Below are 16,035 nucleotides of genomic sequence, written 5' to 3' on the forward strand. Positions count from 1 at the left end.
GTGGTACTAATAATGTGTGTGCTAATAAAAGTTGTGCCCCATCTGCATAAGGGTAGTGCTAGAAAGGGGCTGTAGCAAGACTGCTACATATCACCAGCACCACCATAAAGAAGATGCCCCAGAAGAAAAAGTCACTCCAGAGACAACACTGCTACGGAGTAAATTGTAGGTTGCCATTGAGTATCAGGGGGCGGAATGTGAAATCGCATTTGACCTTGAGTCCACATTGGGCCTACAAGGCCCTGGAATACTCAATGATAACAAGGCCTGTTTGCTGAACAGGTCATGGCCTAGATGAACTTTGTTTACTGTTCTTTTCTGTTTGTTCAGAACACATTATGATGCAAGGCTCGCTATCAAGACAGCCTTCAGGAAAGATCCTTGCACGCTAGCTGAAGCAATGCACTATTCTGTGTACATGTCATCTCTGTTAGACAGAACGTTCCACCTTGCAATGTGAGACACATAGGCTATGTTCTTTAACTTCCTTTCCGTACTGTACCTTACCTTATTTGGTGCGATATGAAGATTCAACAGTAATACCTTCTGGAATGTTTGAGAAATTATCACATGCTAATATTGAGAATTGATGAGATGCATGTATACGCCTTGTGGCTTGCAGAAATAAAAGATCATGTTATGACTTCCTTAATTTGGACTGCTTGGATTTGGTCTCTCAAGCCAGTAGTCTCCGAGCACAAAAATAAAATATCTTTCTTGTACTTAAGGGCTAGTTGGTCCTTGGCTTTTGTTTCTGAATAGAAGAGGGCTTCAACAGGGTAACAAGATATCTTCCCAGGGTATACAACCTAAGAGTGATTTAGTAGACACAATAATTAATTTACAAATTCCCAAAAAGAAGGATGAATTGAAATCCTTTTTAGGAATGGTGGAGTTTTATAGCAAATTTATAATCAATTCTGTGGGTCACACCTTTCAAATGAGAACAATTACTTTAGAACATGATGTTCACTTGGGACAAAATTTCTGGGGGAGAACTTGAAGATGTCCAGAAACCTTTAGAAAATACAAATGCTTTCAAGTTAGGGGTATCAGGAAAGAAAACCATAGTGGCAACTAATGCTAGCTCAAAAGGTGTATGGGTCTCATGCAGGAATAAGTTTGATGATGATTCTGAGCAGAATTAAAAGATGGATACAAGAATTCAGATTTGATGCTGAATACACTCCAAGGATAAAAAATGTCTGCTGAGGATGGTCTGTCCCAATTAGTAAATTACACTGATGGTGATTCTGGTAGGTTCTGTAATGAAGATGTTGATGTCCCAAAGGAAGATGTATGCGTAGTCACCAGGGTGCCACTGAGTAGATCATGTGGAAACAAGACTTAAAAACTGACCCTGTTCTAATGAAAGCAACTGAAATATTAGTGAATGGATGGGTTGGTGAAGGGGAAATTGAGGAATAATTGAGACCATACTGGATCGTCAGAGGAGAGTTATCTGAGATAGATGAACGTCTCTTCAAGGGTACTATACCTCCAGTTAGTCTAAAAAAGGTTAACTGATATGGCTCATGAAGGCCACTTTGGCGTCACGAAAACTAAACAGACTACAACTTGAATTTTCATGGCCAGGGATGGATGTTGCAGTGGAGAGGTTGATCAGGAATTGTATATCTTGTTAGACTAGTGATAAGGTATTAAAATTCTGCACTCGACCTATGGTGTGTCATTCTTTGCCTGGTGGTCCCTGGATGGATGTGGCTATGGATATAATTAGTCATTTGGCATGGGAAGAAGTTATCCATAAATTACTAGTGTTAGCTGATTTATTCTCAAGGTGGCCAGAAATTAAATCTGTCTCAGAGATCAGTTCCAGTGCAGCAGTGAAATTTTTGGTGGAAGTCTTTATGCGTGAAGGACTCCGCAACACGCTACTGACAGATAATGGGACATAATTTTGCTCAAACAACAGTTTTTATAAAGCAATGGATTAAAGCATAAACTCTGTGCTCTCTACCACCCAGAAGCTAATAAGGTAGAAGGGATGTTCATAAAGACAGTTAAGGATGATATTCAACTTGCAAAGGTAAGTGGGCTGTGTTGGAAAGAAGAAGAAATTAGTAGGTTAAAGACTTATCGTCTCACACCACACCAGTTCACAAACATGACACCATTTGAATTATTAAAAGCAGGGTTGTGGAATTCCTATAGCACAACACCCAGGACATATTGTTTGGGATCGTAGACAAGAAGTTTTGATGTTTATTTTGTCTTTGGGACAAGTAAGCCCAACCCTCTGCAGCACAAACCCTTTGGCTGCCAGCTTACAGGGAAGGGAACTGTCTGCAGTTGAGATAATGTGTCCAATACGTCAATGCTGTTTGAACTTGCATTTATGGTTCATTAATGCAAAGCCTTTACTATTAGGGGGAGCGCTCTAAATAAATGTTGTACGGTCGCACTACGCTAATGACGGTGATTCCAGTAAAACAAATGTGTGTACACACGTTTGAAAAGTTTAGCAATATGAAGCTACTTATAATGATCCCAGAATACTCTATGAGATGCAAATGTTTACAGAAGCTTGTAAGCAAGATTGATGATTCTTTGCTTTCAAAATAAAATGTTCAGAAAGAAAATGCAAGAAGGAAAAAAAACATTTTTTGAGGACCCTTTTGTAAAATGTGATGATGCATGCTTGTATTTCTAAAAAGAATATTCATAATGGAAAATCGGTGTAAACAATTCCAACAAGATTATTGGAAACATGAAAATAAACAAGCACTGACAAAGCCAACCAATCGGACATTGGTGGTCAGTCTTTTGGTTTTGTCAATGCATGTCTTTTGACATAACTCTAGTAACCATTTATTGTGGGAGCTGCCAGGCCTTCACCATTTTAACACACATTGGCAAAAAGCAAAAACGTTTTCAGTCCCAGAAAGCACACATTGCCACAGTAGTTCCTGGCACTGTGTGGCCAATATGCTCCCTGTGGAAGAGAAGAATGCCATCACTCACAGTAAAGACAGAAAAGAAATAGAATTTTAATAAAAACAAAATGTCTTGGTTAACACCAGACCTCATTAGGGGCCCAATTCTTAAAATCACAAAAGAACATCCATGGGATATATATTTGAAATAGTGGCTTTCACTGAATTTAAGAAATTACAGAAGTAGACTAGGATTTTTTTTGTTTTGTAAACAGTGGTAATACCACGGGTGCAGGACCGACTCTAGCCTCTGAGGTCGCTGTTATCCGATGGTGCTGGGGACACTGCCTTCGGAGGGCGGGACTGGCTGCGCCATACTCCCCCGATATACCAATGTCCTGGCTCCGATGGTAGCTATATATGCCCCTCTTCTACACAGATAGGAATATACCTTGTACCGTTTGGCCATATTATGCATTCCCCTTATATTCCAAGAAATCACTTTATACACCTGCGGATCACCCATTAGAAATAGTCACCAGCCACATCGCTCCGCACAGCTGAAATCCAATTTGATGACCCAGACGTCACACCCTGGGAATACAGTTCTTCTACAGGAATGGCACCTAACAGTTCCCTTTTTAAACAACAAGAACTCCCTCAACTCCCCTTCCCCGGGACAGGAGACATAACGATTCCCCATCCAAACTGTTACAAACCAAAGTCAATTCTAGATGGGTGGGCAGAAAGAGCTGCTCAAGCCAAATAGAGCGCAGAGCTCACAGTCCGGGGTTGGTTTCCATATCTTGCTGCAGGCCTTACAAATTGCATGTCCTTGATGCCTAGATTCCGGTAAGATTTCCGACACTGGGGCAACCCATCAGATGATGCTCTCCGAAGCCCCCGGTGTCACCACCGGCAGTTCCAGGCTCGTAGTCGCCGAGCTTGCAGACTCTACCTCAGAGTCCTCCGTCTCCCTTGTTGTGCCCACAGAGCGTGGGCTGTTCCTTTGACTGAAGGAGGCCACCGCGGCTCGTTGTCTCTCTTTACGAGCCTCCTCCGATGTGGGCGCCGGAGTCCCCCTCCTGGGTCCCTTCGTGCCCCGGCACTTGCTTTGGGGTCTGGGGCCTCGGTGCATCTTCGCTACAGTTGGGCCTTACCGCTCCTCCAGCCAGTCTCTTGCCTCCTGAGGTGTGCGAAAGAATCGTGCTCCAAGGCCATCTGCCACTCTCAGTGTGGAGGGGAATAGCATAGCGTATTGCCATAGTTGTTTCTTGATTTCTAAGTACGTTGTTCTCTGTCTCTGCACCTCCTCTCGAGAGAAAATCAGAGAAGATGCGAATCAAATTATTTTCTATCTTTATTTCTCCAGCCTTTCTGGCCCGCGCCAGGATGTGGTCTCGATTTTTGTAATGCAGTAGGCGGGCTATCACTGGTTGCGGCGCAGCTCCCGGAGGGGGAGCCCGCACGGGTACTCTGTGCGCCCTCTCGAGGGCAAAGAAGCACAAGAGACCCTCCGGTGCCACACTCTCCGAAATCCATCGCTCCAGATATTCAGGTAGGTTGTGCTGCTCGATTTGTTCGGAAGACCTATTATTCGGATATTGTTCCTCCTAGATCTGTTTTCCGCATCTTCAGCGCAGGCCATTAAGGTCTTGGTTTACTTCTCCAGTTTAGTAATCGTTCCTCAGCTGCTGTCAACCTGGGGTTAAGAGCTTCCAACGTTCGCTCCGTCGTCGTCACTCGCTCCGCAAGACGACGTTGATCCTCCCGCAGCAGCCCCAAGTCTACTGCCAGCGAGTCAATCTGATTCAAGGCTTTCCCTGGAGAACGTAATTGCTTGCATTATATCTCCCAATGAGGATCCCTAAGACAAATCCTCATTCTTTTTTCTTTCCAGTTTGCGGCCCTGGCCCAGTGCAGCTTATCGCCCCCACCAATATCCGCCAAGTATAGCTGCCCAGCTTGACACCGTGCACTGCCGTCTGGCGTCACAGAGCCCAGTCAGGCACCCCCCAGCTATTGTCTCCCCTCACTCCACGTGGCCCTGAGGCGGGAAGGAGCCCAGAGCAGCCTAGTCCATAGGCCCCCCCCTCCCCGTTGGTAATGGAGGGGAGGAAAGGCACACAGGGGTGCACGTCCGCAGGGCAACCCAGTTTGCGCCCTCCGGTGCCCGCTCGCCTCTGGCTCCTAGTTGTTATCGACTGGGGCCTTGGTGCTGCTCAACCAACCTCCAGGAGCGTGCCACACAGCAGTGTCCGGTCCAGAACAGTCTTGTCTCCCCTAGGCCAGGCTCCGTTCCATGCCAGAGAAGCCAGCGCGTCCGCCATCAGTCAGGCAGCCCTGAGCTCCAGCCACCTCCACCTCCAATTATCACCGATCGTGGCACAGGGGTCAGCTGATCGCCGGCGGTAGACTCAGCACACAGGAGGGGTCTGCCCGATGCAGGCCGATCGAGGAGCCAGGCCCTTTCGCCGCAGCACCCGTCATCTTGGAGTCAGGCGGCGCGCTCCCGTTTCTGACTCTGCCAGGCAAACTTAGTTTTTCAGGCAGGCGATCCGCTCATAAGCCCGGGTCCCCACCTCCTCAGCCCTGGGAAATTCAGTCTATGCAGTCAGGATGGACTGAAATCGGAGGTTCCGTGACGGAGCTCTCCCTCGTGGCTGCTCACTCCATGAGCACCAAGCAACGCCCCCTACAGAAGTAGACCAGGATAGCGCACTCCTAGAAAATATTTGTGAACTGCATTTTAGCGCAAGCAAATATGCACGTATAGATCTGCTCATGCGAAAATCTATTGAACGTTTACAATATCACTTTCCCTCCGACCACCTTTTTTCCCCAGCCCTGGAAGAACTTCTACTTCTGCCCCCTTTCAGGAGTAAACTGTCAGCCTTTCTCAGTATATGAAAAGATTAGAGAAGAGCTGGGGAACATTCTTAACACATGCAAGTTTGTAGCTTTGGAGGGACTCCAAGGCATTCCAACCCTGGAACTATTGCTCAGTGCTTCCTCCAACCCCAATATGTAGATCTGCATAAATGTGGCAAAATAAGGGAATTGCTACAGCAGGGCTTGAAATTGCTAGTATTCGAGCCCTGCTACAGTATTAGCCCAGGCATAATCAGAGAGCCTATGATCAGAGATTGCTGCCATAATTTGCTGATGCACTACATGGCACTAAATGTACAAGTAGATTTTCTTACAGGACAAGTAGATTTAAGAAGCACCTGTCCCACGGACAAGTAGAAATTCTATTAATTTCCACACCTTTGTAAAAGGCAGGAAACGTAACTCCAGATTGGTGTTGGGAAGGATAAAATGGTTTAAAGGCTGGGTAAATACAGTCACCAAATAACCATGGAGGAAAACAAATTGGATTTACATGCTGCAAGGAAGAAATATTAATAACAAACACATAAAACCAAGTAAAAACATGTTAATCTAGCTAATTGCAATAAAATGAAGGCCCCCACTGGTCACAAAGATGAGTTGATTTTCACCTAACCTATGAAGATAATCAAATTATTTTCCAATGCCAACAAGACTCATGATGGCAGGATTTGGGACCTGGGAAGGTTAGTGAAACATGAGGGCCCAGGACAGAGTAATAAAGAAAATGAAAACAGTGATGAACCTCATCTGGACAATAACCCCAAGGAGGAGAGTCTCATTAGGTCAGACAGTAACAAATCTAAAGAAAGAGTTGGCACTAGTGGTTGGGTGACCAGGTCCCAGAGTTTTTAAAATATTATATGGTCAGCTGAACATCTGCTCCTTCCAATCGATTGGTTCTTGATAACATTGGCTATAACCTTCGAGTGTGGTTGTTTTGTCCATTTAACAGTACCCTTTACTGCCAATCTTCAATTAAGTTTTTCTTCCTGACCTCTGTAATTTGACTAGGAGACTCTTATTAATGTAGAAAGAAGATAAGCAGAGTATTCAATTTATGCTGTAGGCCCACCCAAGTAAAAACGAATAAAATCAAATTGGAATCGTACATCAGATCCCTTAAGCACGCATTATTTTCCTTTAGAGCAGTTCTTTACCGTATGACTTATGTGGACACCCACTTAATATTTACTGGAATCCTGGGACACCCACTGAATAATTACTGGAATCTGGGATCACTGCTTAAGCAATTTCGATTATTTGAACCGCAAAACAATACACAAATACAAGCATTCATCAAACAAAGTACACCAAAAATTAAATATTTACCTAATTCACAAAACAAAATCTACAGTTAAATTTTATTAGGAAGGTTGAAGCTTTTCTCTAAATTAAATTGAGGCCATCCATCATCCATACTATATTTTATTTAATACACTCTAACTGCTTCTAAGAATCAATCTGAGGATACTAATTAAATTTGTAGCCTCACATTTCAAACTCCTTCACATTTACAAAATATGTTAAAAGTGTTAGTGTTATTTAAATACACATTATAAATCTGTTAATATTTAATTGTCTAAGCAGTCACAGAACCCTGAGCAGGCACTGCAGACCCCAAGGGGTCCTCAGACCACAGGTCTATAACTGTTGTTTTAGAATACAAGCATGCACTTCGTTAAGGAATTGTTCAGGGTCCTGCACATAAAGACTGAATATCAAGGATGCCAATATACACCCATGCTTCAGCCGTGGTTATGCGTTACCTATCTCTCAGGAGAACGCATAAGCGTATATCTTTGTGTAGAATGTGGATCCCTCTTCGAAGAATTGCGTCAATGCCCCACCTTTCCATTTTTTTTCAAAGAGTTCTCAGATTAATCTTGCCAAATGCAGATGAGCTGCCTAAACAACAATGCCAATTTTTGTTGCTTCACTGTTCTGTTAAACATCAGTGCCAAAGACCGGTTGCTGTCCGGGGTTGACCGACATTACGTCACAGTCGAAATCCCACTTGAAGCATTGAGAGCAAAGTTCATCTTCAATTGGTACCCTGGTTAACATATGCTGTAAAATTAATTTTGTGAGTTTTAGCTTGTACGTAAAATAAAGCAGTTATCCATGGTAGCTGGCCTGGCTTGATCGCCTGCTTTATTTATTGGACAGTATTAAGTCTCTCCACGACTATGGTAGTGTACCTACCTAAATGTTTAACTGCACAATACAGAGTCCCAAGATGGCAGTATCCGTTTTAAGCAAAGCTACTGGTGTCCATTTGGGCATAGAACTCTTGGAGATTTCACCTCAAAAAGTATGCTCCTAATTCAAATTTTGGTTGGGTATAAAGACAGGCACTGTCTTTTGTTAGATTTTCAGCACCTTGCCTTTTCAGTCATAAATATTGTTTCACATGACAGACACATACCTAAACGAAGATTATTTTTAATCAGGGTTTGACAAACTCCTGTTATTCAAAATCAACCAAACTGTTTGAATCATTTCTTTTAATTACTTTGAAAATCTTGATCGGTTAAAGCAAATTAGAACATCAGAACTTTGAGAGGACAATGGAATGGCTCAAGGAAATAATGGGATAATAGGACTTCTCCTCCCACATTTCAATGCTTGTCTTTCTTTTTACTTCTTTTAATTTAGAAAATTATACTGTCTATTGGTGGTATGAGGGCTCTGGGAGCGGCTCAGGCCTAAAACTTGGTTTCAAGATCTCTAACAACTGCTATAGCCCCAAGCAGTGCCCTATAAGGCTATATAATACTCAGCCTCCTAACTCGACTTCTGATACTATACTTGTTTCCTGAAAAACACTTTTGTGCACATGCAGTCTTATGTTCTGTAACAAAACATATTTTTTCAAATTTCTCACATATGTTACTCCGGAGAGACAGCAAGTCCTTCTTGCTATAACTACACATGCCCCATCTAAATGGGGTGCAGTTTGGGCATAGTAGCTGGCACTGGACAGGTTTGGGACATGAGCGAGAACAGACAGACTTGCCTTTGGCGCACCAGCGGCACGTCCGCGCTCCTGCCACCATTAATGGGCAGGCAAAGAAGGGGTGAGAGTCACTGTCAGAGAAGCCACTAGAGAATTTACTGAAAATAGTGCTTAGAAATGCGGCCCTAACAGAGCAACAATAGTTGAAATTCCATTAGTTGTATGTCCCTTGCACGATTTCTTGAGACAGTCAGCTGTCACATTTCCTTTGGCAATATCTCTTTTTATGCCCTCGGTCAACAAAGTAGGGAAAAAAAAAACACAAATTCCACCAGTTTCAATGATTTTCCCCAATTGGGTAAACAATTAAAAATAAAAAGCACAGTATTTTCATTAAATTAAACAAAAATTCCAGTTCTATTGGCTAAAAACCTAAAAAGATAACATTGAATAAACAACATAAGGCAATGGCAAACTGGTGATTCCCCTCTAGGATTCCATTGGTAATCGGGCGAGAGACATCAACAGGGTACTGCACTTCAGACATTATAACGGCAGAAAAAAGAAGTGAAGAAAAAATTAGGTGGAAGAGTCTAGAGGGGAGTGCTGGAGCGCAGAATAACCTACATTAAATGCCAGTCCTCAACTGTTTTCCAACTTTTTGGGAAATGGGAGTGGATTTGAAATCGTATTACCTTTAAGCAGCAGGTGGTGCGTTTTTTCAATGGGTTCATTCTGGTCATTCCCTTTGCTCATCATTACTGTGGTTATGGAGCCGGATACTTGCGCTGTATCCCTCTAAGTCCTCTTTGCATCTCCTTGTGTCAAGTTTTTGAGTGGCAGTGCTATCAAGAGATGCAATAGTCTGGGTAAGGCCCCCATTTTAGTTAGGGAGAATTATCAGACTAACAGACAAAGGTAGTGTATGCAAAAACTTCACAGAGGTTCTCATGGTGGCTACCAGTAATCTGAGAATTCCATCCAAGAGGTCTACTTCATTCTGGTAGAAATGGACTCAAAGGTAGTCCAACTTGAATGGTCTTAACTGAATTTCTCGATCCTCTCTAAAAGGTCAACCACTTCATCCCTTTGGTAGAGGGCATATGCTCCAGTCTTGCTACAATTCCCAGTCCTGAGATGTTCTTCCTCAAAATGTTCTAGGGTGGCAGTAGCATTCAACAGCAAGTTGCGGCCTGAACATGAACAGTAGAATGTCTGCTGCATATAAGGATATGGGATGAAGGGGTAAAGCCACCGTTACTCCCCTGAAGAATTTCCCTGTCTAAACCTGCAAACTAGTGGCTCCAGTGCTATGACAAAAGGGATAGGTTATATTTGGCAGGCTGGTGTGTGACCCTCCCACTGGGAAGAACAACAATATGGTCCTCCCCATTTGGACTTGTGTGTGTGGGTGGGGAGTACAGCAGTTGAGTCCATCGCAGGAATCCCTCCTCCGTGGCTAGGAAGACCATGACAAGTAACAATACTGCAAACTCAAAGTGCTGGATGCCTTTTTGATGACTACTAGTGTTCATTGCTGTGTTGTTGCTTGGAATAAATCTGTATTAAATCGGGTGTATTAATCCCTGAACCCCAGGGAAGAACCAAATAGGCAATATTTTACGCAATGGTATGTAGTCTGAGTTGAGCATTGACACAGGTCTACAAGGTGACACTGTCAGCTCATCTCTCCGTTCGTTTGGGAGAGACACAATCAATACTTTGTAAGAATCCATTTTGTACTGCTCCTTTCCTGTTGAAATATTTGGTTCGAGTCCTCTCTCTAAACGCACTACATCGTTTTACTTATATATTCTTTTAGTAATAAGTCTGGTTGTACAACGGGCCTTCAGCTGGTTTCCTTTTCTTTTATCTAGGGCACATTACTCATTATATTCATGTGGTAAATATAAACTGACTGACCTTGGTTGCTGTACTCTGGGGAGGGAAAGGATGATAATATATGGCAGGAAGGCCTGAATGTGATATCTGTATCCCTGAACCATGAATTCCTTTGAAATGTTCCAAGAATGTGCAAAGCCAGACAACTGCAGAAGTTAGTCGAGGACAGAGCAAGGATGGGAACAAGTGTGTGAAAACTGATCCAGCCCATCCAAACAAGGCACTTTCCCATGCTGCATGGCCTTCACTACCGCTCTCACCTCTTGTTCTGTTTTGTCTTCCCCCCTCAACACCACTTCTTCCACGGCTGGGACTGGCATCCCCGCTGCCTGAATATAAGCCTGGGTTGAAATGCATTAGGCGCTTCTCCATGGCTGAATAACACATTTTGTGTTATTGGGAGAAAGCATTGTTAATACTGACCTTCAAGTGCACCAAGTCACCCTTCCCATTATGGATCTTAAGGACGGGGAATCCTCTCTTTTCAGGATTGGCAAGCCAAGAGTCTTCCTGCTTTATCCAGATGATCATGTGCCCTCGCTATTTATTCTTTGTAATCAAACCCCTGCAGGCTTTCCACCAAGCACATCAATGTCTCCCTTTCTACATTCGCCTCATTGTGTAGGACGGGGAGGCCTCAGTCTGTTTTCTGTGTCTTTCAGATTCTGAACCTTCCTGTCTATTTAGCATAATAATGCAGATCTAGCACGTACAATGCACAGTACTTAAAGACATTCAATAGGCACTGAGCTACTTGTGCCGTCAGCAAAGTAGTCGCTAAATCCTTCCCAAATTGTTTGCCTCAACACCCAGTCCTCAAGGGTGTCTACCTGCAGCGGCTAAGTCAGTATACTTGTCCCATCTATTCCCCATTTCATCAGGAGCGTATTGCGAGTGGAGAAGGCCCTAGTTAAATACTCAGTGGGTTATACATCTGTGCACAAGTTTGGGGCTCAGAACTGGTCTAGCATGACAGGGATGGAATGCATGCTAGAGTACAACGAATAATCGCTCGCAGTGGGATTCAGCATTCTCCAAGGCCATCAATTCCCTATCTGTCGACATATCCACAGGGCTTTACAGATCCTACTCGTGCATGAGGTAGGCAAAGTGAGGTGTCATCTGTCTAGTGCAAAAAAAAGATCCGTACCATTATTACAATTAAAGCCCCCCCCCCCTAAGAACAGTGGATAGTGGAATACGTTGGCTGACTCGAGACAGTTTGTTCGGGAACATGGCTTGCTCGGAGTTAGAGGCATACACATTTATTAAGCTATTTAGGTAATGCCCATGTTTCTCTTATCTCTAGTGCGAGCTGCAAAGGGACTCGCAGCCTGACCCAGAGGACTCCAGAGGTAAAAGCATAAAAAAAAAGCTAACCACAACAACGCTTTTGGAATGCAACCCCACTCCACTTTGGTTAAATGCGTTTCTCTAAACTGAGCAATGGGTGTTCGTTGTTTAATAAATGCCTAGTGAGGCCCATGTCCTATGTGATTAGTCTCATCTAACCCCATCACGTCTGACTCATGCATGATGATGACATTTTAAAGTACCTCCTTATTGCTCACTAGAACAATGCAAAAGAAAACCAACCACCACCCCCAGTTTACACGCCCTCCACAACAGGATGAATGCCTGCTGTTCAAACCATTTTCTGATACCCCACATCAGTTCTGCTGAAAATGCCCACGTTTAAGTTGCGCACAGACAGCATGGCCAGGACCATGGTTGATGAACCAAGGCATGGCTGGCCCCAGCCATTATTAACAAAGCAATCTATGTGTAGTATTTTTTAGGTAATGGGGGCTCAACCCGGCTTGAATGAGAGACTGGAGACTTATCAGTCCTTTATTTTAAGTTTTTTTTTTTTTGGTAGCACCTAGGTCTTCCGACTGTTAGTGGATAGTCTTCTTAGGATGCAATTTCCACTTTTGGATTTACCTCAACGGTAGACCTTTCATTATTCCCCAATACATTTGAGTGCTCTCGTAATACACCCTTCAGCTGTAACAGATTCCACCGATATGTGCCCGTCACCAGTATTAGCATGCTTAGGTGGCTGCCATCCGCTTTGCTATATGGGGGTCTGCCAGGTGTTGTTTAATGCAGCCGCCATCCGCCTGCTCTAATGTGCCCTCCTCCTCACTTTGGTTTCAACTCCCCAGGTCTGTAGTCTGGTATGCACCTGCCAAAGCCACACTCCGCCAGGAGCGTGGCTGGCAATCGCATCCCACCGGCAGCGTCCTGGATCCTCTGGTTCCCTTGCGGTATGTCACAACTGGTTGGCGTCTCTCCCTGATGCAGGTCGCCCAGTCAGGAGCCTTTTCCTCACCTGCATAGCTCTAGGGGTCTTCTTCCAGTACGACAACATTGGCCTCTTTCGGCTTCTCGTTCTTCTACTCCACATTGCTCCCAGCTCAACCCGTTGGCCACATCCCCTGCCCATAGAGAAATCCAGTGTAAAGGGACCAAGCCCACACAAAGATGTCCTGCTTTATGAGCTTCACAGATCTTGCATTCTGGTTCACAGGGTAACCCCCTTGGTATGTCCTCATTCCTGTGACACCCTTCCACTACAAGAGGAATGGGCCTCCAGTCTGGCCTGTGTGGAGGGCAAGTACTTCTCCCACTTCACTCAGGAATAAGAAGTGGATGCTAAGCATCAGCTGGCTGATCTCCTGCGAGGCTTCAGTGACAACAAACAGCAAGAATTATTTTTCCTAGAATGACCAGCCAACTAATAGCAAACTGAACTGGGCTGAAATCTGCTGGTGGCATCTACGGGAGTGTGTCCTGGCCCCTACCTGCTGTCCCTAAGATGATGGGAGCCTTAGAGGAAATGCTCCAAAAAATCAGAAAAGTTGGAACTTAGAAAGGTTTTGGAATTTCAAGACCTTCGGACATTGCAGGAAGAGTATCTAATTTTGTGAGGAATTTGTCACACAAATTCAGGCTTGCCCCACTGGAGGATTTTGGGCATCATAAAATAAGTTCCAAAAAAAAAAGGGGCTAATGTACAAGAGCTACACCCTGCTTACTTTTTTTTTTTTAATACCCGGAGTTTTAAAGGGGTAAACAAGAGGTGATCATCAATGTGAAGGGCAGACAATTACAAACATCTGTAGTGAACTTCAAGAACAAACAATTCTATAGAGGTGGGCAGCAGCTGAAAACTCGAGCCAGATGCTTGGTTCTGGCTCACCTCACAGTCCTCTTAAATACTCAAGCCCAAAACGAAGCAAACTTTCAGGGAGGCCACGTGGCTTAATTGCTACAAATGCTGACCATGTAACATGCGGAGTCAGTTTTAAACCCCGGCTTTTGCTCCATAAATTTGGTAAACCTCTCAGTCATGAAACAGAAATACATTAAGTAGTCTGTTGTGAAGAAGTTGTCTGTGGGCAAGGCTCAGACTATGTTAAACAGACAAAAATTAAAATGTGGATTCTGCCTGTTCCCCCACACGCTAATCTCCTCTTCCAATAATTAATGACCTTTAATGTTAAAAATAGGTACCCATCTAGCAACTGAAGCACTCTGCGGGAAAATGGAAAATTTGGGCTCAATCCTGACTTCCTTGACAAAATTGTGTGGTGGCAGTCAAACACTTTATTTCACAAGCCTCATATATTTTTCGCTTTCACATTCCAAAGCCCCTTGAAATACGCAAGCCCGGGATGCGTGCTGTACAAAAGTATCTTGTGTTTGATTTATTAGTCAATGTTGATCCACAGACAGTAAGAATCATGATCACACATAACTGACTTGCCTCTTATTTCACTAACAGCATTGCTGTCAGGGCCAGGCGATGGGTGTTTCTCAGTTTGTTAAAAACCATCACTTTTAATAATTCTCGATGCAGAGATATATAATCCAATGTTAAAAAATGAAAAGCTTCCACGTGTTAAGGAAATGTGTGTGTGTTTTTTTTTTTTTAAATGGCACCTTACCATATTCTTACGTTTGTTGCATGATTTGCAGGCCAAATATTTTAGGGCTGGACTCGTGCCCGGGCTCTTAAGAGAGAGCCGACCCTTAGTTCGGCTCGGTTCTCCCTCTAATTTGTCGGCTCGCCCATCTCTACAGGTCTGTGAGATGTCTTTATTCAGAGAAAGTCAAATATTAGGAGGCAAAAATAGACGCTTTAAACGTGTATTATAATGCATGGGGCATATACATGCACGCAAATAAATGTTAGTGGTTAAGGCTCCCGCGCATGCTGAACTGACACACGGGAGAGTAGGTGGTGGAACGGATCTCCTACCTGTAACTTTTCACCAGCTCTACTGGGGGGAGTGGGTGGGCAGTAGAGGCGCTGTGGGACCTACCTTTAAAATTCTTGATGATTAGTTTCCTGGAGCCCCCTGAAACTGCAGCTTTGGCTGCTGCCAGGGCACCGCCGCTGCCTTTTGTCAGCCCGTTGGTGTGGCCGGCCGCGGCGGCGGAGAAGCCGACTTTCCTAGGTGCCTGCTGCTCCTCTTCCGCCATGGCTGCCCCGTTAGTAGCGGGGTGGAGGCCTGGGCCGGAGCGCCGGTCTCGAGGTGTTACTGTTACCTAGGCAGATAAATGCTCACGGATAGTCACGTAATACACTGCGTGTAAGGGGTTTAGGCACTTTGCTGCAGCTACGGGTATGCAGACACTCTCTGCTGCCAGAAACGCGGGCAGTACGGTAAACGCGCCGGTGCCGACTCCTCCCGCTGGCGCGGCACACTCACACCGGGCAAGATGGCCTCTGCCGACCGCCTCCCCCTCCACAGAGCATCTCGGGAGAGGCGGCTCTATTCAAACCGAACCAGGACGCAGCGCACCAGGACAGAAGAGGGACCTGACATTTAATGCTACTGTGGAGGTAATGCGCTTATAAATGCCTGCGTGCGCGCGCGCATTTGGGACTGCTACTGAGGCGTTCATGCTTCAGCTAAACGATAGATATTTCGCCGTCAAACGGAGAGCGATTGCTGGAGCCAAAGGATCTCGTTCACGTGCCCTCGGCAGTACGCCCCTGAGAGGCACACATGCGTCCTGGATAATAATAACAACTGCCTTCGACGTCACAACACGTGGGCGGCGACATCAGCAGCCTGGCTCCCCAGATAAGATTCCATGAGAGAGGGGGGGGGGGGGTGGATGTGTTCACGCGGGGCGTTGAAACAGAGGATGGACTATGATAACAAGGTGAACCGTACAAAGTATAGCTCGAACTCCAAAGAAGTACTTTTAACCCCTTCGCTACCAGGCCTTTTCCCCCTCCGGTGCCGAGCCTTTATTTTTTGGCTATTTGGGGCAGTTCGCGCTTAGGCCCTTATAACTTTTTGTTCACATAAGCTACCCACGTCCAATTTGCGTCCTTTTTTTCCATAATCCTAGGGATTCTAGAGG

The 16,035-nt window shown here is 44.7% G+C and overlaps 1 protein-coding gene and 1 long non-coding RNA gene across 2 annotated transcripts in view; one reads left to right on the forward strand and one right to left on the reverse strand.

Moving 5' to 3' along the window:
• The window catches only part of CUL4A (cullin 4A), a 635,676-nt gene extending 620,214 nt beyond the window's left edge, over positions 1 to 15,462 (reverse strand). Inside the window, exon 1 of the mRNA XM_069204675.1 lies at positions 14,982 to 15,462. Within this exon, the coding sequence (XP_069060776.1) occupies positions 14,982 to 15,141 (160 nt within the window). The 5' untranslated portion in view covers positions 15,142 to 15,462. The remainder of the gene's footprint in view (positions 1 to 14,981) is intronic.
• The window catches only part of LOC138250157 (uncharacterized), a 44,141-nt gene continuing 43,508 nt past the window's right edge, over positions 15,403 to 16,035 (forward strand). Inside the window, exon 1 of the long non-coding RNA XR_011194899.1 lies at positions 15,403 to 15,505. This is a non-coding gene — a long non-coding RNA (uncharacterized lncRNA). The remainder of the gene's footprint in view (positions 15,506 to 16,035) is intronic.

Source organism: Pleurodeles waltl, chromosome 8, assembly GCF_031143425.1.
Source record: "Pleurodeles waltl isolate 20211129_DDA chromosome 8, aPleWal1.hap1.20221129, whole genome shotgun sequence".
Lineage (NCBI taxonomy): Eukaryota > Metazoa > Chordata > Amphibia > Caudata > Salamandridae > Pleurodeles > Pleurodeles waltl.